Here is a 21627-nt window from a genome sequence, read left to right on the forward strand (position 1 = left end):
TCAAGGGAGGGAAGGGTGGGAGTGGGATTGCTCCTTTCTCTAGCAGTGAGCTGTGTGATCAGCTCAGTCCCTCTCCTGTGATCATCACATCCTGACCGTACTGTATTTTAGATTCAGTTGTACTTGTCTTTGGTTTAGTGGGTTTCTGGTTTATTTTGTTTTAAATTAAATACGTAACTCCAGATAAGGATTGCCTTTTCCTGCAGCTGGGCTATGTGTGTTTGGCTTTCTCCAGATATTTGGGGTTTTATCTGTCTTTTGTGAATCCTAAACCACTTCCAGCCAGCACGTGGGCTTCACTGTTGTGTGTCACGGTGACTTTTGGCCCCTGTATTCATAGTGATACAGCTAAATGATATTGGAAGTCTGTAACAAGACTCTAATTCTTGCTAAAAAGGAAGCTAACTTTGAATCTGTAATTTAGAATCTCCTAGTGTCTTTCTTGGTGGAGCAGCATGTGATAGAGATTCATTTCCAAGCCAATAGTAATGCTGTGACTTCCAGACATCCCAGCGAGTGTGAGATGGCCCATGGTGAGGGCAGCATTTCTCTCCCTGCAGTAGTTTGCACATTTTACCAGCCAGTGAGGAGGAGCATAGATGCTTCTGGTTTGATGTTACAGCCTGAAAGGATAATTTACACCCGACTGAAAATCAAGAACATAGCTGTGCTTCTAGTTTGAAACCAGAAATGTTATTTAGTTTTGTTACACTTCATAGACTTTTTGGAAAGTGCCTGTTGCAAGATAGTTGACATATGTAATTTTACAAGATTACTTTATACCTCTGTTAGTAATCATCAAGGAACATCAAAAGTAACCAGTTTAAACCTAGGGAAGGTGAAATGCATGTGACAAACAAGGTAAATCTGATGAAACGTTGCAATGGAGGTATGGCATCTGTGGCACTAAGCATTTAGTGTATGCGTGTTTTCTGGTGCTTTGGTTGCAAAGCTCATAAAGTGCTGAGTTAGTGGAAAGCCAAGGATGATGTTGTAGTTACGAGATGATGTATCTCTTACTGCATTTCCTCTTCTTGTATTTCCTGTTGGGAGGAAGGGAATGTTAGCTCTAATGGGATAAGTCTGATGACAGGTTGGTCAGTGGCTGTAGGTGTTTCAAAACAGAATAAAATCTCTGTTGCTGTTTGCTCAGTATGGATGTTGTTTTTAGAAGGAGGAAGGGTTAATAAAAATTGAAAGCATGGTTTTTTTTCCCCAGAATGTGTAGCTTCCTATGCACAATGATACACGCAGAGGTGGTAAGGTTAGACAGGAAATAATTTCTTGTAGGAGGAATAAACTGGGAGGAAGTTATGAGGAAAGCAGCACATGGGGGAAACACAACTGTCAGTATGTAGAAGGTGGAGGAGAGATGCACAGGTGCATTTCTAACATCAAATACAACGGGGATGGTGGGTGGCACGCGGGTGCTGGCAGAGAACGGATAGTATGTGCCAATATCAAGTGCACACATGTTCTGCAACTTCTGTTACCTAAGTTATGTCAAACATAATTCTTCCCTTGGCTCGGGAGTTAAATCTTAATGGGATTGAAATCAATGGCACAGTTTACACTGACCTGTCTGGTGCAATCGTTTTGTCTTAGGTACATGTTTAGGCTTTCCTGTTCTGCCGGTAAGTGATAGCATGAGAAGCTTGTGAGCATGTTAGGTAAACTACTGCAGCAGGAATTCTGGTGGTGTTTCATAAGGAAAGCAAACTTCTCTATTTCCACTGAGCTCTTTTGAAAAGGCTATGAGAATTTTTTTTCTTCCTGTTTCTTTTAATACATCCTGATCGTTAAGCCCTCGAGGGATTATCTTTTACTTCTCTGTTTTTATTGGCTTTTATTGTATGGTAGTGAGACCCAGTGGTTCTCAATGTGAGGAGGCCCCTGAGCTTAACCCAATGCAAGAAGGACACGACACCTTTTACTTTTTCTTGTGTATCTCATGTGAATTCTAATAGTTTTATTTTTTGTATCAATAATTTGATTTACAAGATCTCAGTGTATTCAAAGATGCTGAATGCAAAGCTTACTTTATACAGGACTTACAGATGTTCTGAGTGATAACTGTTCCTGTAGCTGTTCCCTGTTTTTGATATAAACTGTGACTTTGCAGTTTCCTGTTGAACAACGTCACCTGAACTTGAAGCATTTTTGCCATTGTGAATGACTTTCTCTTGAAGACAGGCTGCTTGATTATGAAGTTGTGGGTTGGAATAGACAAGGAATCAAGAACAATTTCAAAGCTCTACCACATCAGGACCTAGGAGAGGAGTGTTTGTCATGCAAATTACTGGCAAAACAATTTCTACTGCAAGCAGGAAAGCTTTGTGTATCACTGCATATGTGGTTTCAGTAGTGCTTTGTTTTTATGACTACAGAGCTCTTGGTTAATTCTAGTGATTTCTAATTTTATGGTTACCCACACATTCGCTTGCTTTAGTATTTCCTGGAGATTCAGAAATGTTAATTTGGGAATACCTTGAAGTAACAAGAATCTGTGATAACAGCTTCTAGCAACCGGAAATGATGATACAGCTATTAAGTAATTATTGCCCTTCCATAAGGACTTGCTTCTTTTTGGTTTTAGTGTCTTTTGCAGAGGAGACACTTGCAGTTTTTATGATATTGTGTCCCTTGCTTTTGTTTTCCAGAATATGACAAACTGGGCTTTCTCCTGAACCTGGACTCAAAATTGTAAGTAGAACAGTAGGACTCTTCTTTATTTCTGTAGTTACAGATTTCTGTTGTAAGCAACTTTTATGTCACCTGGGCAGTTGGCTCACTGGACTACACACTTCTACCTGGGACAGCCAAGTCCTGCAGCAACCTGGCAATTATAACTTATTTCCTTACACTAGGCTTTGCTGGCCAGCTTGGATCATGGTTCACTGTCATTAATTTCTTAATGACTGATCAAGAGGCTATAAATGTCCACCTGAAGCTATGACTGTCAGTCTGCTCTAGATATCCTACTGTTAATCTTCCAAATGAGGAAAAAAATGTTAAACATTTGAAAGGAGGAGGAACGTCCATCTGCAATTTACTGGGATGCTTAGACATTTGTATTTCCTTTCCACTTGTTTCTTTAAAAATGGATACTACTATTTTTGTTTGTAAACTGGAGTGGAAAGAACCTCAACACAAGGCAGTGATGACTATTTGCTGTGTCAGAAGAACAACAAAGTGCTGAAGGATGATACTCGTCATGCTTTTTGCCATAAATCAGTCAAATTGAGACTGAACTTCGTAACACTAGGGGTCACTAGCGACTCTGCTTCTGAGGTCAACAGCCTTGTGGAAATTTTGGTATTGGAAGCAAAAAGACTGCTAAAAACCTTCTGCTTCTAGTACATAAAAAGGCACTGAAGCAATCTGGTGGCTTTGAATGACTTGAGGATGCATCCTCTGTACTATGTATGATGTTAATATAAAAACCATTCTTAATGTTTAGAAAGTTTAGTTGTACTTATAGGGTGTGACGCTAAAGTTTTGAGTTTAGTCTTGCTGAGCAGCTTGGGAGCTTCCATAGTGAAATAAAAGCCTTATAAGTGTATTGGGAACTGCTGTTTGCAGGAAATGAGAAAGCCTCTAGGTAGGAACTTCTTTTACAGAAGAAGCTGAGTACATAAACTCAACGATAGTAATTTATCTGGTAAAAAGGTGCTGTAGAAGAACACGTATGAGAGAGAAGGAATATTGATTTCCGCCCCCCTCCCCCCCCCCCCCAAATGCTCTGTATCTCATTCACTGTGTGGGAAGGATGGCATTTACTGCATGAATACCTGGTCAATGTTTCTTTCTGGTCTCATTTAATGGAGCCTTCTGTGCGGTTTTTGTTGCATGCTATCTGGAACCCGTGCTGGTTGCACAGCTAAAATTTTCTTTATCGAATTTTCTGTATTGGGACATCCCTGTGATTTAGGGACAATAGCGTATGTACCCTCACAACACTGGGATGAGATGATATGTTATCTTCAATTTATACATGTAGAAGTCAAAGAAAAGAGATTAGTCCAAAATTGTGAAGCGAGTAAGCAACCTTTGAATGAACATCTTGGTGTTGGTAAGGGAAAAATGTTTAAGTAGTCTGTTTTTTGGGTTTTTTTTCCAGACTATTTTGAATATTTTGCATGTAATGTCCGATTTATTGAACATGCCCATTGACTGTCCACACACTTCTGACATACCAGCTTTGGATACCAGCCTGTGCTGTGTCCAAACCACTGCTTCAGTCTTGCTCTTCCTATTCCTCCTTCTGCATTCACTCTCCTTTTCTTTGTTGCTTTTAGCAAGTCAGATTGAGTCTTCCTTCCCTTCAAGCCTCCGTTACATCCTTTTTTCTCTTCTTTGCTGACTTATCTACTTCTATTACAGTTCTCTGAGACATGGCTTCTTCCTTCTTACACTTTATTATGAGGTCAAGTGAAGTTTTTACCTGCTGGAGGGCTTCCAAAACCCTAAATTTTTTTATTAAAACCTCTCTGTGATAAAATCTCTCCATTATTTTTGATTAAAGAAAGATTTTGTTGACTACTTAAAGAAAAGATACTTATATAGCACCCTAAATGTGCACGATTGCTTTCAAAGCAGATCAGCTATAAAGTTAGCTTCTGGAAAGGCTTGCAATAAAATCAGCATGATTAAAATAAATACTATGAGGTTAGGTTAAAGTGCAAAGAAAGCAAGTACTATACATAGGTGAAATCACATTTTTTTTTTGACAGCAATCATCCTTTGGGTTTATGTTGGGAGGTTTTTTTGTTTGTGTTTTGTTGTTGTTTGTGTCTGTATTTCTTCTGTGGAAGTAAAGCTGCCCCTGCTTTGAGGATGGAGAATGGACCTGATGACCTGCAAAGTTCCCTTCCAGCCTGAATTATTCTGATTTTTTTTCAGTAGCAAGAGAGCCAGAGAAAAGCTGAAAATACCATAAAACATACTAAATAAATTTTGAAGGAAAAGTGGGTGACAGCCTAGAGGAATTTGCTGCTGTTCCACAAGTTCCTCATGTGTGGTCAGGGTACCAAATATGTTTGTTTTAAATACAGACTGGGAATTCAGTGAAACTTGTTAGTTAAAAATGCTTTATGCAACTCTTAATCAAGGTGGTACCATCACAGAAGCACTTTCTGGTTAAAACAAACTTGCTCAGAGTTGAAAGGGGTAATACATTCTGCACTGATGACTTTATTGGCAGAAATCATTTAATTACGTCTGTTGTGATATAATCGTTCTGGTGGAATTTTACCACAGATCATAACTTTATAGGGTTCACTTAATTGACAGCATGTGAGAGCCTTGTGCAACTTGAAGCACTTGGGGCAACAATTAGTTTTCTCTTTTTTCCGTAATCTTTCAATTGGTCAAAATCTGTTCCTGGCTGTGTTAGTTGATATAATTTAAACCAATGACCTGGAGGACTAACACTTTCTACAGAGGTAGATCTGCAATAAAACTTAAATGCTCTGACTTGCATTTTAAATGAAATTATACAAAGGAAAGTGTTTGACATGAATAAATAGTAATGTGTCCATTTACCTTTGCATCTTTAATTTTTTCGTTTCTTACTGTTTTAGTGTCCTCTACCCTGCACATGTCCAGGGCACGTTACTCAGATATAATACATTCTGTTGTGGTTACAGCAGCGTAATGATTCTGTTCACTGGTTTTCTTTGAGTTCATAGAAACAGGAAGGAAACCAGATATGTTCACGTTGGAAAGAAAATCTGTCAGAAGTACTTGAGAAGTGTTTTCTGTGGGAACTGAATGTCTGATGCATGTATAGCATTAGGGAGGCTGGTATGGCCAGGAATCCACCTGGAAGGGGAGGGCCAGTTTTAAAGATGCTGTACAGGTGCTTCATGGAAATGACCAGTTCTGACCAGACGCCTTGTTGCTCTGAGCTTGTCAGAAAGGAGAATATCAAGAAGGAAGATGCTTCCTTTCTGCTGCCTGTGCTTAGGCTAACTCTTCTTTGGAAAGTCTTTTAGCTTTTTAAAAAGCAGGATGGTATCCAGGTAGGGATTGTTAACAAAATACAGGATGAATGGAAAACTGAGGACATCTATAGGCAACATAGTTTATGAATTAGTTGTTTTCTTAGTCAAAATAAGCCCTAAGGCTCCTCAGAACCAGATTAGTGAAAAAGATCTGTTGCAAGAGGAATTTATCTTTTAGTTGTGCTTGTACCAACCATAACATCATTACCAAAATTAGAATATCAAAACAAAATATGCTCAAAGTACAGAAACAGGCCAGTTGCATCAGTTTCTTCCAGGTAAAGAGGTTTCCCAAGCAGCAGAGCCACATACCATTTTTAAGCCTTTAAGAGTAAAATCCAACATTGACTGGTTGTGTAGAGAAGAGTACTTATACAAAAAAATACGATACAATTTACAGGTCTTAATTCTTGGAGGAGCCAATAGTTCCTGAACAACTTAAAGCCATCAGTCACATTAGTGACTCGGCCAATGGATTACTAGGTGCCACCAAATGCCAAGATTTGCAGTCGCTTTCTAACATCTGTGCTTGGCAAAGGGTTGCATGCTCTTATTAAATATTTATATTGTAGTAGTTCTTTGAGGCTGGCCAGGTCCTAGAAACAAGAGTCTTATTCACTACAAATTCTGAATCATTCTCTGAGCAGAATCTATGTTTGCATTGAATTAAATGAGATTTCTGCAGGAGGATCAGCCTATGATCATGTACGTAATTATAGATGGTATCTTAATACATATTTAGTGGGCCCAGCTGAAGGTTGCATGGTCATTCTTTATTCTGTCGCTTACTACTCTGTGAATGCTTGGTTTAGTCCCCTTAATGATTACTCTGAGTATGCCTTGGCATGTTATAAGTGTAGATTCACTTGTCTTGCACAGGTGAAAAGCTCCTTTTTTGTAACAGTCCATGTGATTTGGGGGCTCTTCCTTTGCGTTGGTCGCCCTCATGCTTCTATACCAGCTTTCCTAAGTCTGCTAGCATGCCATTTACTTGGTGAGGTGGAAGCTAGGGAGTGCTACTTCTGTCCTCATTTCAAACTCATCCTTCAAAAGCTACTTTCAAAGGTCCTTTAGCAGTTAGATTGGTGATTTGATGCTTCTAAACAACAGCCAGAAAAAAAAGCCCCCACTTGGGTGCCGGTGGATCTTTTCACCTGCTGCCACAGTCAGCTCAGAACCTTGGATGTTAAAATCTTGGCTGATGAATGATGGAGGGCACGTCCCAGGGTTTGACTTTGACTGGGGACGAACCATTCCCTCAAAGTTTTCCAAATGTTAGATGTGCTTGAGCTTACTGGAGTCATTCTTCACTTAAACAAAAAGATAGTGGGTATTACAATGTGTTAATTTGAGAGAGAAAGTAAATTATTTTAAAGGTAGAAACAGGTAAAAAAAAATTGCTACCTCTCTTAATTAGAAAAATGACTATGAGATCAGTATGGTTGACCACAATAACATAATACTAACATAGTTAATATACTATATTTATGTGATATATGGTATATATTTTGTATTGTGTACTTTGGGAATTTTTAGGCAGTGCTTAATTAAAAGGAATAATATTTCTTCCAGTGGCCTCTGTGCTTTGCTAGACATTTTGTGATACTGTGTATTTACATGTTTTTCTAATATTATAGAGTAGATTTGGGAGGTGCAACAAAGATTTTTTTTGAAGATTCATGATAATTTCAAACTTCACCTGAAAAAGAAAAGACAAAGAAATTGAAGGGGGAGAAGGGGGGGCAGAAATAACAACCTTCATCCTGCAAACTCAAACGAAACTTGATCTAGACTTTGAAAAGACCATAAAAATGGAGGGAGTTTGGGCTAGGGAAACACAGTGACTGGGTTACTTCTGTTTGTTGAAATTTCTTTACTTCAGAGCTTTAATAATGAAGAACTGAAACAGAGTCCCTTCCCCTCATTTTGTTTCTAGGGTGGGAGGTTGCTTTGAAACTGTTTGTGTCTATGTGTGGTACTTTGCCATTAAGCACTGTAAAAATAAGCAGTAAACGTGTTGGAATGCTGGACTTGCCCTGTGCCTGCTGCTGTGGGATTTCTTTGTGCCTCTCTTCCCATTTGTCTTTTTGTGTTCCTACAGTCCTGAGGGAGAGAAAAAAGAAAAGAAGTGAGAAGTCCCAATGATCTCCTGTCCTGCCTAGGCAGGAGTAAGAGTGTGTCTCACGGGCTAAATGGAGGAATTCTGACCATCACAAGCAAGAGCGTACTGAAGCCTTTTCTGAAATATTATTTCAGGGCTTAGCGTACTTCGCGACATTGGTGTTTTCCTGGAAGTTGGTTATTTATTTCTCTTTCATTTCAGATTTTTCTTTGACTTTGAATTCATGTCCTTCTACCTAATCTCTTCCAATCTGTACTAATTGTTTGAGCACTTCAAATATTTAAGAAAATGAACCCTAGCAATTCACAGCGATTCAATTACTGGGCTGTTTGTTGTTCATCCATCAAACGTCCCACGTTTGGGAGGGAAGTAAATGCCATCGACGGTTTTTTTTGTTTTGCTCTTCTTAGCTAATTTCGGGGTGTTTTTCCATTTTGATCCTTTGGAATTCTCATAAGGATTTCTCATGTGAGTCTCTGTTATCTAACTTTGGGATTCCTGTGTTAGACACAACCTCAGTCAATGAAGAAGATAAAGACTGTAGAACTCAGAATTACTGGCTACTTAGGTAGAACTGATTCATTACTTGATTTGTTCAGTGCAAACAAAGTCAAAAACTTATGTTTGGTGCTTTTAAAAGGACCAGTTTCCTGAAGCTGGAAGTAATTATGAACCAAACCATGTGGGAAAAGAATGTAAAGCAAAAAATATGAATGGCTGGGCATTGTTTGGAGCAGTTTTATACTGTTTGCCCCAACAAGTTCAGTTTCATAAGAAAGAAATGTTCATGGAAAAACAGTTTTACCAAGAGTATAAGGGAAAACAGTGATAATGTATTTATAGAAAAGGTAGACGTGTGCAGTAAATACATGGAGTTTTGTTCTGTTTGGATGAGACAAAAAAGTGCTTTCCTTAATATCAACAACAAAAATACAAGCAGCAGAAACCTAAGTTTATGTGCTTTAGAATTTATATGTCTGGACAACATTCTTGCAGGAATTTCTGAAGAAGTAGCTGAGGACTTTTTGGACTGCTAGAGATTATTAATAAATCTTCAAACAGTAGGGGTTCTCCATATTCTTGGCAGAAAGTTGATGTACAAATATTTTAAAAGCAAAAAGGAATGACTCACAAGCTTTTCAGCCCATTTTTGATTCTGAGCCCAATAACATAATGGGTTTCCACAAAAAAAAAAGAAATTAAAAAAAAATTGTCATACATACAGTTCCAATTAGTGTACATATTAAATAGGAAACTTTGTTAGATGGGCCTGTTCTTCAAGTGAATGTCTGTGAAGGTGCCTGGTATGCGTGAGATTGATTTCTTTTGTGATATGTTCCTCTTAGGACTGGGTTTGCATGATTTGTGTTCTTTCAACCAGCCAGACTAGTTGTATAAATACCGGGAAGCCTATGAAGAAAAGGCACAGTTCTTTTTTCCCCCTCCGTATCTGTAAGGTGGAACATTTACTTTGTTTGTAGTTCTTCACCACACTAGCATTAACCTAATGAAATGTTTATTTGTTTGTTTTTCTGGGGTGGATATAGTTACAAGTAGTTAACTTTACAAGTTTCTGTTAACTGTTGTTTGTGCAAAAAAATTTGTAGTTGTTACATTCACAGAATGGTAAATTTACTTAAGTAGCAAAACCCAATTCAGGGATTATCTATAAGCTCATAAATGACAAGAGGTTCTCCTATTGCTTTATCTTCTTGGGAGAAGAGCATATAGAAAGCCACAATTCATATTCTTCCTTCAGAAAACTATTCTAAAAGTTAGAGACAAATTACTTTAGTTTTGACCAGGTTCTGCACTGGTAAACTTGTTAAGTTTCTAGTTACTGAATATCCTCCCACAAAGACCTTCTTGCTCTCTGAATTAACTTACAAAAATTGAATGAATTGGGCTATCTAAGCATCGATCATTTCCAAAACTTCAGTTGAAGAGGTTAGAAATACTGCATTAAAACCATTAAAGGAATTAGTCTCATTCTAATTCTAATTGGCTATACAGTTTACTGCAAGAACGAGGTGTTCTGTGGGATCATGGGTTTTGATATGGATTTATGTTAAAACACTGGCGTTCATTATTGTATTTTGATATTAGTCATAATGAACAAAGTACCAGCACACGTTGTGGAAACAGGTGATTTGTTGCTGCCTCGCCTGAATTAAAGCATTTGTGAGCTTATCATTAAACTGATGCAAGAGTTGCCTCTCTTGGAAATCCCAAAGGTGTGTATGTGATCACCAGGCATCAACTCTTCTGCATCTGCCTGGCTTGACATAGATCCCTTCTTGCAGGCCAGCACTGTTGCACCTCCAAAGAGAAATCTACTTCCCTTTTGTTTCCTCTTGGAAATGTTTTAGGGAATCCTCATCTGACTGTTGAATGGAAATCAAGTGTATTCCAGCAAGGGAACATTACACTGCTTATCAAGCCTGCCTCTGAAGCATGTCGCTTACTCTGAAGAACACTCTTGCTATGGTATCTAGACACAGCTTACTTGTCAGCTCCTCGTTTATATTTTTCTGTAGCTGGCTGTGAGGAGGGTTTGTAAATGGGCTGTATGGGAAGAGACAGCTTACTTTACTCAATCTGCCTCTAAATTTGTCTTCTGCATTGCTGTAATGTAACCAGATATGTCAAAGCTTTGCTATCTGTATGTGCTAAGAATGCCATACATAAATTTTAAGAGCATGTAGTAGGTCATCAAGGCAGGGAAGAGTACGGTGGAACAAACACATACAGATTTCTTGCGTGCTCTGGAAGGGCAGTAAAGCCAAGACATACTTTTAACAGCTGTGATTATAATCTATTAGGTAAGAAAACAATATTTAATTTATGCTGAAAGAAAGCAGGAAGCCTTATTGCTGCATTTGAGAATCACCTAGCAGAAGAGAGAGTGGTGACCTGCCTGGTAGTGTCACTACATGTCATGCTGTGAAACCATGAGCCTTAGCTCTGCAGAGATGATAGGCTAGAGGAGCTCTAGGTGAGGGACACTGATGAAACCCTGTTAAATATAATGCAGAGGTGTGTTTTATTTTATTTGTTCTGTTCCCAGTCTTATGACTGGAAACCTGACTGTAAGTCGTGCTTCTTAAAAATCTCTTTATTTTACTGTTTAAAGTTCTTCTAGGACTGAAAGACAAGGTAAGCTTGAATCACGTTGATAAACTTAGAATATGCTTTTTTCCTTGAGGAAGCATGAAGTTGCTGCTAGCATCTTTGACAAATCTGCACTGGAAAAGTACTCTAAAGGACCCCAAACCTGACAGGGGCTGGTGGGAGAGCTGGTGTTGTGTGGTGCCCATTGCAATGAACAAAACATGATGAAGGCTGCTTTGGAGCAGGAAGGTTACTTACCGCTGTTCTGATGTGCCATGTCGGGGAGGAAGTCATTTAGCAGTTGTAGCTGTGAGATGTTTTTGAGGTTATGGATGTTTGAATTGAATTATGAGGCTCAGATGAGGTTTTCTTTAGTTGCTTTTGAAAAAATCAAACAATTAAATATTAGCTTTTATTAAATGCTCTGTACTCTTCTGTTACACAGAAGCCCACGTGATTCTTTCTTGGCAGAAATGCTGCTCTGACACTTACTGCAGCCCCAGTCCTGCTCTCAGCAATGAGAATCAGGACCACAAAGGGAGGGACAGAAAACTGACAGAACATGTATGTGCTGTTTCTGCCTTGTCTGCCATGCAATCTGTTCCAGCTCGTTAAAGAAGGATAAACTGAAAAGCCAACAAACAAAATGTTTTTGATTTGCATATTGAGTGTGTTTGGATACTTCTGTTTGATTTCAGACCTTTTAATTCCTACTTAGAAATATCTTTACCCTGGCTCTTTAAAAGGGCTAATCTTGAAGACCTGAAAAACGTGAGCAGTGTCCTATATGGCTGCAAAATGTTGAGTGCCTTCCTGCTGCTCCTTGTGATCCTCTTTTAGTGACCCTTTTTTACATCATTGAAGGCAGAAATCCCCAAAGGTTGTTACATTATTTGGCTGTTTGAGTTGGGGACTCTGATCTGTACTGGATTCAAAGCTGTATTTTATCATCATGGAACCCAGGCTCAGGTGATTTTGTGAAGTGATGATTTTGTGAAGCCATTTTGATGAATTAACAAGGAGAAGAGGATAGGATTTGTCCTGTTGAAAAGTGAAACCTATTTCAGTGCTCAGCCTTGGAGCTCTTCTTTAGCCTGTACACCAAACATCTTAGAAAATCACTTCATATACTCTGTTGGAGAGCCACAAATAACCCCCTACTGATGTAGGACTATTTAATTGGCTGTTCACAGTTCTTTGAAACAAATTTTATTCTGTTCTCTGACTCATCATGGTTACATATGGCAATTTGGATGTTGGTTGGATGGCCTTTTCAGACAAGCAACTGCCCTTTGAAGTGAGAAAAAAAGAAGTTATCTTAACAGAATTGCATTCAGTAGAACAACGTATGGAGTAAACAGGAGAGGTTTTTGATCTGGGTGGCTCTGCAGCTGTTCTTACTGTTAACAGATCTGGTTATTCTTAATTATTTACCCTGAAGCAGTTTGGATTTTTGTTAGTTTCATGAGGGCATATTTAGTCACAATATCTGCAAGGGTTCCTCCAGGTCAGGGTTACCTTCTGTATTTACAGCAAGGTTTCTGGAGGAAACATTTTCCTCCCAATATGTAGCCTTCCTCTTCTTAAGATTTCAGTGTGGTACTTACTGGATTAATTGATGTCTGATTGAATTCATGACATCTGTCTCTAATATAGGTCAGTGAAGACAGCTTTTTTGGACTACTATTTCAGAAAGAAGAGTGAGAAAATTCAGAGCCTCATGACTATATACAGCATTTTGTAAAACTACTGTTAAACCACATTCCCCAATTGTGAGATCACCTCTACATACCATGTAAAGCAATTTATTCACTGACCAGTGTTTTTTTCCTCTCAGTTTCAGTCCAGCCCAGGAAAAAAAAAAAATAAAGCCCTTGCCATATCCAGAGTGTTCTTTTTCTTTGGTTAAGAGGAGTTAAATTGTTATTCCTTCCCAGACTGTTGGCATCTTCTGAAGAAGAGTTTATCACCCTTATCCCTGCAAAGTTACTGAAGAAACTGAAAAGGGAGGGTGTTGTGGACTGTTCTTGCTAAAGATTTGTTATCAGGTAGCTGTGAGAGATTTTTCCAGGTGGGATTTATTGCCCTAAGGTTTGGTCTCTGCCAGTTGCCTGTGCAATATATCTGCTAGTGCCACAGAAAGGGTTGAACTTCCTTTGTGGAAACAATATCTTGAACTTCCCTTGTGGGAAGATAAAAATGGCCAGACCAAAGATTTGCCTGCCCCAATGTCTTGTCTCCAAGTGTTCCCTAGAATTGTTTAGGGAAGGAGAAAAATACACCAGTGTGAAGCGATCCTTGCCCCAGTGTCACTCTCCAGCTTCCAAGGAGAGGAAGCTTTGGTATTCTTGAGTCCGGGATGATGTTAGACCTCTTAATAGCCTTTGATCCCATCTATACATCTGGCTTCTATAACATACTGACCGATTAAATGCATATTGTTTGAAAGAAGAACTTCCTTCTGTCAGTGTTTTACTGTCTTGAGAATAATTTTGGTTGATGTTCCAGTGATATGGAAAATAGTGAATAATAAATCACTGTTGACCTTTTCCATAGCATTCTGCTGTGCCAGTGTGCTCTCACACCTAGCTAAACACTGAGAGTTTCTCTGAAATTAAGTGTTCCATAGCCTGGCTGTGTTCTGCAATAAAATTAACTATTTTTCAGAAGGGAGATTTGGTGATTAAAACCTTAGTGTACCTGATTTTCTCATTTGGCATTTTAAATTGCTAAGCTCTGGATTTTGGCATTTAAATCTACTAAACTCTAGTTACCACAGATGTAAAACTATAGTTTTGGCTATGATGCTTCAGGAATTTTTAGCTGATCATGTTTTTCCACAGATGTAGGCTTTGGGGCAGTATCTTTGTTTTCAGATGTACTGATTCCTACTAGTCTGAGCAGGGGATTACTGGATTTTGATTGGGTTGAATTATTTATTCTCATCTCTAGCACTTGTTTGTCTCTCCTGGACCTACACTGCTGGATTCATTGCACTACAAATAGAAGAACACTGTTCCCAATCGAAAGAAAACATTGCCTGTTTGTAGATGTAACAGATGAGGGTTGGTGATGAAGACTGAAGAGTTACAGCAACAAAATTACGACATTTCTGTTTTTCTTCTTGCTTTCCTTTGTTTGGCCAAAAGTGGATGTGATAGGTGAGCGTTTTATTTCCCATCAGGCTTTTTCTTGGCTTACTTTTTATGGCCATTGTGCTAACAGTGGGTTTTGAGAGGTATTCAAATAGAGAATCGCGGCATTTAATTTTTGCAAGTTTTGAGAATTACATATTCTAATATTAGGGAACTCTATAATTTCTGACTTTGGGGAAATAGAGTTTATGTAGACAGTATTAGACGGTTCTTTTAGAAAGCAGTTCAGGTAGGAATCCCAACTGACTACTGAGAGAGTTTTTATTGACTACTAAGTGAGTCCTAACACATTCCATCTCCAAAAAAGTGAGTGTCCTCCGTTAGGTCATCTTTGTCTCTTATCTGTAAAACCAGAATGATGATATTCATTACTGGGGATGGAAACCAGTAATTTTGGATCTGTGGAAAATAGAACAGATAAAAGTCCAATAGTATACACTCAGGAATTATGTTTATTATCAGCAAGTTACTTTATCATTAAGTTATAAGTTTCTTTGTCCAAAGATTAATAAATAACTGAAAACTCAGGGAGCAGTCATCTTCATGTTTTTTATTTATTTTTTTCTGTCTTTGGTAAACAGCTGCCTTCTGTGAAAATAAAATTTCTGTGTTTCATGCTTTTTGTTTAGTCTAACAAATGGTATTTCAGCCAGTTATTTTCTCCTTTCCATGTTTGTTTAAAAACACAAACAAACTCTCAAACGGGCTGTTTTCTTTACTCCTTATCTCTGTCTGTTTAAACACAATTCTGCTTTTTCTCTGTGCTACTAGTCTTAAAGGTAACCTGTAACAGAAACAAATTTTTAAAAAAAAAGGGGAACGTTTACAAAAACCAAAGGAGATCGGGAGATCAGGGGTATTACTCAGTTCTTGGAGGAGTATGCAGCATGAGGTCACACACAAAATGTGCCACGGACTTTTGGATTTTTTTATCTGCATCCTTTGAACCTGGTTTTATAAACTCAGCATTCAGTTTCTTTATTTACTTATTTAAAACAAACAAACAAACACTTTCTAGCCTGACATCTTCTGATTCTTTTGTCCACAAGGATCCCAGCACTTTTTTAGGAGTTGATAAAAGGTTGTTAATTGAGAAGTTCCAGGCAGGGTTGTTGGATTCTGTGAACTATAAGAGGCGATACAATGATAATAGTCCTTTCTGATGCACAAGTCACTTATAGCTGTATTTCTTAAGATGTTTATGCATATAGCACTGTTGAGACTAATCTGAAATTTCTTCTTCTGCCTGGTGGTCTAATTCCAGGACAGGAATGTTTTTGTTTTGTTTTTTTTTCCCCCCTAGTATGTCAAAGACCAGGAATGGAGTTTAGTAAGGAAGTAGGATCCTTGTGCCTTTTTTGTGGATGAAAACCTTTTCAGTGTGTTTGTGCAAAGACGACATTTCGCAGAGGGTGAATGGCATTGCCAGTGGACTTCAGCTGTCAGTGCCCCTCTGCCTAGTGTGCGTTTCCCAAAGGGCAGCGCTGACTTTGTGTCTTCCTTCGGGGCTGTGGAGGAGGGTCATAGGTTTTGGTGGAATGCCTTTAAAACTTTGTTTTCCTGGGCCAGTTTAATGTAACCTAATCTTCTTCAGCTGCTGTTCTTGAGTAGTCCAAATAAATAAATAAAAGTATGTGTTGATTATCTTTGCTGTTAAGAAATTAATTTCATGAGAAGCCACAATTCTTGGTGGAGAAGCAGAACAGGACTTTTTTTTAGCATGCATCATATCTTTTCAGAAGGAGGAATTTGGGCCATCTCTCCTCATATTTGATCATACAACCTCCTTGAGGAATTTGCTTACATAGTGAAGTAACATTTGAAAATATTTACATCTATTTAGCTGGCTATAGTGTGATAGATGCATTTCCTGTCTCTTTCAGTGTAAGCATTCTGCTTTTCCTCTTCTTTCTATCTCTTCATTCCTTTCTGTTGTTTAGTTTTTCCTCAGCTGGAACTAGAAGAACAGCAAATATCACATGATCTGGCTGTGTAATTCTTTGAACCAAAGTTTGGAAATTTCTAACAAAGCTGTAATCAGAGTTCCTTAAACTTCTGTCTCAGTGTTTCCTAACCCACGCTGTGCTCCTGTTGAATGTGGAGCTCCAGCCACATACCAAGAGGAGGGTTCATCGGCTCATCTTGTTTCCATGGTGTCTTACACTCAAGGAGATTTTGTCTGTCAAAATGACGTGATGATCATGACTCTACTTACAAAGTCAGATGTGCAAATACATGTTTTCAGTCCCTTGCTGTTACTGGTGTATGGGAATTGACTACTATATAGGCAAAGGCTGTTGTTGTTAATGACTTCTCTTCCTCTGACTCAAGAGCAGTAACTGAAGGAGAGTAAAAGAGCTGCATCACCAGACCTGCTAAAGGTGGCCTCCCATGCCTTTAAGTGAACTGGTAATATTTGCTGTGAGGCTGACAGTCTGTAATGAAGGGGAGAGTTGATGGGGCACTTACTTTCTCATCTGTCTCTTTAATACAAGCCCTTGCCAGTTGGGAAGGGAGGGCTGGTTTATGGTTTTTGTTTCAGGGTTTTTCCCCCTCAAATGGGATTTGTTGCTTTACAAGCTTATGAGATATTATGAAAAAGCGTATCGAGGACTGGAAGCTGTCTATTTATTAGGCTATAAGTGATGTATAAAACAAATACCATTCAAACATCTGTGACCCTTTTATATTAATTAAAATACGAACAAATGTACACCTTAGCCACTCTGGTTATGTCTTCATCAGTGTCTTGTTCGGAGCAGTCCTGAAATTTTGAAGCAAATCTCTTAATTGTTTCTTACTGTATACTGACTGAAATGTAGCCCTGGGCTTATCTGGGTGAAACTAAACTGAGAGCTTTATTCCAGGAGTCTACAAAATGCAGAAATATTTCGCTGGGGACATAAGAGTCCAGACTAAGACTTGGCCTTTTGGCCAACACTGAGCCATGTATGTGTGTGATGGATACATCTGGCCCAGGGAATCTGACTGGAGTCCTATCTAAAATAAAATGCCCTGAGTCTCCTGTAGTGTAGATACGGGGTCTCGGCATTAACTGCTTTGATTTAATGATCTGCTCTTTTTTGATCTGCCAAATTACTTGCTGATATTGTTTTATTATTACTTCGTAATAACCACTATGTTTTACGTGCCTTTCATTTCATGTTCTCATCATGCCTCCTATTCATTCTTCAGGTATCGTGATATACACTTTGTAGAGCTGCTGTATAGCTATAAGACTCAGGCTGTTTTGGACCAAAGAGAAAGAAACACTGAGGCGAAGGGTCAACCTAGAGAGCACATTGCCAAAGAATTCCTTTTCCTTGTTTCAGAAATGTGTTAGTACCTACGTTTTTTTGTGCAAGAGTAACAGCAAGAGAAATCGGTTCTCAGATCACCTCAAGCAGATGAAGTTGTTCAATTTTTACAATCCACAATTTAAATTCCATGTGGAAGGCAAAGCAACAAAATCTGCCTCTTAAAGTAGACTTTGTAATATTCAATTACATGAGCTTACTTGCAGACTTTTTTTTTTAGTAGTCCAAACACTGAGCCTGTATTACTAATTCCTTTTTTTTAAGTGGATTTAGATTTCAGTCCTATGAGGATGACATACTGTCCCTGATCAAGACATGATGAAGAAACTAACCATGGTGATGTTTTCATATTTGAGATTAAAAGAACACACACCTGTCAAATGCAAGCAGAAGGAAAAATCTTGTTACTTTTTCTAAGTCCTCTGAAAGCAGCTGGATTTTTAACTTCTCCAAATTGTGGAATTTTGTTAAGATTGATGTCCACATAACAGTGTAGAGAAGCACAGAAAATCTGAAGAATTCAAGATGTGTGCTAGTCTTATAGGAGAAAAGTCAGGGGAAAAGAAAAAGCAAGAGCACATTTTCTTTTTAGTGGAGTAAGCCAATTACTTCCCTTTAACTTCACTCTCATGTAGGCACTTGTTTAAAAACTGCAGATGTTTACAGTTACTGACTATGAATTGTTTCCTTCATTTATTCTGGATAAATTTATTATCTTCCTGGGTTTTTCCTACACAAAATCTGAGCAAAATCTAAGGCTCCACAGTGTCATCTAATTATATCCTTTCTGCTGTCTCCACTAGCTTTATAACTACCTCAACCCAGCTGGTGCTCTCACTGTAACTAGGAGCATGAGAATCAGGAGATGGAATAGATGTGCTTGGACCTGGAAGATGTAGAGGAGATTTGCACCTTTGTGCCATAACAGTCACGATAGCCCTGACTGTCTTAACCACAACAGCTTTCCGTGAGATCCTTGGATTCCAGGCATAGGGAGGGAGCGAGTGAGATGAAGCTATTTACTAATAAAGCACTAAGAAAGTAATATTGTTTGGTTTGGTGCATAGTGCTTGACCCATCTGTTGGTAAGCAGCATTCAGGATTATAAAACAAGAGTCAAACATAAGCTCTTGTAATGCTGTGCACCATGTTTTGGTAATTTGTCAGGCAGCCTTTGCAGAATGTACTTTCAGTAACAGTGCTTCTTCCATTTGGAAATAAGAAACATAAAGCAGCAGCAATACATGCAGCAGTGTAATAAGTACATTGTCATCAGATATGAAGGACGCTTCATGCAGGATGTTTTGCACTCTGATTTATGGAAGAGCATTCTCAGTGAGATGTGTGAATCTTCCAGAAAAAAAACCCACAAAGCAAATGTATATACCTAAAATGATGTTCGCTTGGATAGCTTCATGAGGTAGCAGAATGGTAGACAGCAAGGCTGTATCCAGCCTTACTCTAAATTGGTTTGCTTTGAGTTACACCTAATGTAGGCTTATTGTTATGAGCATGGTGGCAATGACAGTGTGTAATGTGTAATCGGAAGAAATCGAACAAATAGAATGTGTTCCTAGATGGATTTAAAATGCAGAGCACCCGTTTCTAGTTTTCTGTAGCCTGCTGGCTCACTGTGTGGCTGGAAGAAAGGAGATGAGCAAATGTGGAATGATACGAGATGGCAGATGCAATTGGCTTATGAGAATTGTTCTGCCTCTGGCACTCTGGATCATGAACTCCATCACATCCAAGAAACGTTAACAGCTCGGCCCCTCAGGCTTTACCGGCTCTGAGTATCTCTGTGAGGTTTGTAATTGCCAGCTCCACCACCAGTGTGCGGCTCTCACTGGCATTCTGTGTGTCTCAAATGCGTGAGGGCTTCAGCCTGCTATTCTTTTGCAGAAACACCATGATGGGCATCTGAGTGACATTTTAATTTGATAATGAAAGCACAGTTAAATCAGAAAAGAGAGAATTGCCTGTGTTTGTGGCACAAGATATTTTGTGTGGCCACTTGAGGTCATTTGAGAAAGGCCTGCTGTTCACATAGTTACACAAGTCTGCCAGCAATGACTCACTGCTGTGGTGGCTGCAGATAAATTCCAGTTACTTTCTACTTGTTTTTGAAGATTTTGGTATTAGGGGTTTCTGTACGTTGCTTAAACAGTAAAAATGCAGCAACACTTAAGTTATTTTAATGAAGATTAAGTTTTCCCATATTTCTTCATATCTGAAATGCTGCAATGAGCTGTTATCTGCACACCCTGCTGTCCCTTTTGGCTATGTCAGAAGGGGATATATTTTAGCACCATTAAAACCTTCTGTTTTGTCAGCAACAGGCCTTTCCTTCCTGGGCCTGTTTCTAAGGAGATCCTGACTGGTGTCAGAACACAAATCATTCAGTGCAAGTCTTCGGGATTCAAACTTCTAGATGCTCACAACTTAGATGCTTTCTCATCTCATTTAGAGGTGTGTGTTGTAATATCACCTGTGGAAACTGAACTTGTGGATTTGGGTTGTGCTAGACAATGTTACACCTGTATCTGTCTCTCCATGTCTATATAATTAGAGAAATCTAAACTTTGCTGTTAATAATTGACAGTGTAAATAGTCAACTGTGTTTTTCTGCCATCCTGTAGATGAGAAATTGTGATAGTAAAATGTAACATGTTTTGACCAAAACTATGCAGGAAAGCTGTGGCAGAATTACAACTGGGTCCATGTTCTTAAGCTTTTTGTGGTGCTTTTCATCTGCAAAAGTCTTAAGAAATTAAATACTTACAGTGACTTTTTATTTTCTCCAGTTTATTTCCTCTTCCAGCTGTTGAAGGTTTAGATTTTTATTCAACAGAAATAGATTTTATTCTTTAAGAACTATAGATTTAGGAGGTTTTGTACTGTATGTGGCTAATTGTAAAATTAACTGTCCATCTATTGATCACCCAGTTGGAACTGGCTAGTGATCTCTTGGGAAGTCAAGATAGGGGGATCATTAGGGGCACTCAGCATGGCTTCACCAACGGGAAGTCTTGCTCAACCAACTTGATAGCCTTTTATGAGGATGTTACCCGGTGGATAGATGATGGTAAAGCTGTGGATGTGGTCTATCTCGATTTCAGTAAAGCGTTTGACACGGTCTCCCACAGCATCCTCGCAGCTAAACTGGGGAAGTGTGGTCTGGATGATCGGGTAGTGAGGTGGATTGTAAACTGGCTGAAGGAAAGAAGCCAGAGAGTAGTGGTCAGCGGGACAGAGTCCAGTTGGAGGTCTGTGTCTAGCGGAGTCCCGCAAGGGTCGGTTCTGGGACCAGTACTATTCAATATATTCATTAATGACTTGGATGAGGGATTAGAGTGCGCTGTCAGCAAGTTCGCTGATGACACAAAACTGGGAGGAGTGGCTGACACACGGGAAGGCTGCGCAGCCATTCAGAGAGACCTGGACAGGCTGGAGAGTTGGGCGGGGAGAAATTTAATGAAATATAACAAGGGCAAGTGTAGAGTCCTGCATCTGGGCAAGAACAACCCCATGTACCAGTACAAGTTGGGGGCAGAGCTGTTGGAGACCAGCGTAGGGGAAAGGGACCTGGGGGTCCTAGTGGACAGCAGGATGACCATGAGCCAGCAGTGTGCCCTTGTGGCCAAGAAGGCCAATGGCATCCTGGGGTGTATTAGAAGGGGTGTGGTCAGCAGGTCGAGAGAGGTTCTCCTCCCCCTCTACTCTGCCCTGGTGAGGCCGCATCTGGAGTATTGTGTCCAGTTCTGGGCCCCTCAGTTCAAGAAGGACAGGGAACTGCTAGAGAGAGTCCAGCGCAGAGCCACGAAGATGATTAAGGGAGTGGAACATCTCCCTTATGAGGAGAGGCTGAGGGAGCTGGGTCTCTTTAGCTTAGAGAAGAGGAGACTGAGGGGTGACCT

The 21627-nt window shown here is 39.3% G+C and overlaps 1 protein-coding gene across 7 annotated transcripts in view; it reads left to right on the forward strand.

Moving 5' to 3' along the window:
* Window positions 1–21627, forward strand: part of ST3GAL3 (ST3 beta-galactoside alpha-2,3-sialyltransferase 3) — a 198432-nt gene that overhangs the window by 57328 nt on the left and 119477 nt on the right. For all 7 annotated transcript variants that reach the window (XM_068405794.1, XM_068405792.1, XM_068405796.1 and 4 more), the window contains one exon: window positions 2661–2703. In XM_068405794.1, coding sequence (XP_068261895.1) covers window positions 2661–2703 — 43 coding nt within the window. The remainder of the gene's footprint in view (window positions 1–2660; window positions 2704–21627) is intronic.

Source organism: Nyctibius grandis, chromosome 8, assembly GCF_013368605.1.
Source record: "Nyctibius grandis isolate bNycGra1 chromosome 8, bNycGra1.pri, whole genome shotgun sequence".
Taxonomy (NCBI): domain Eukaryota; kingdom Metazoa; phylum Chordata; class Aves; order Nyctibiiformes; family Nyctibiidae; genus Nyctibius; species Nyctibius grandis.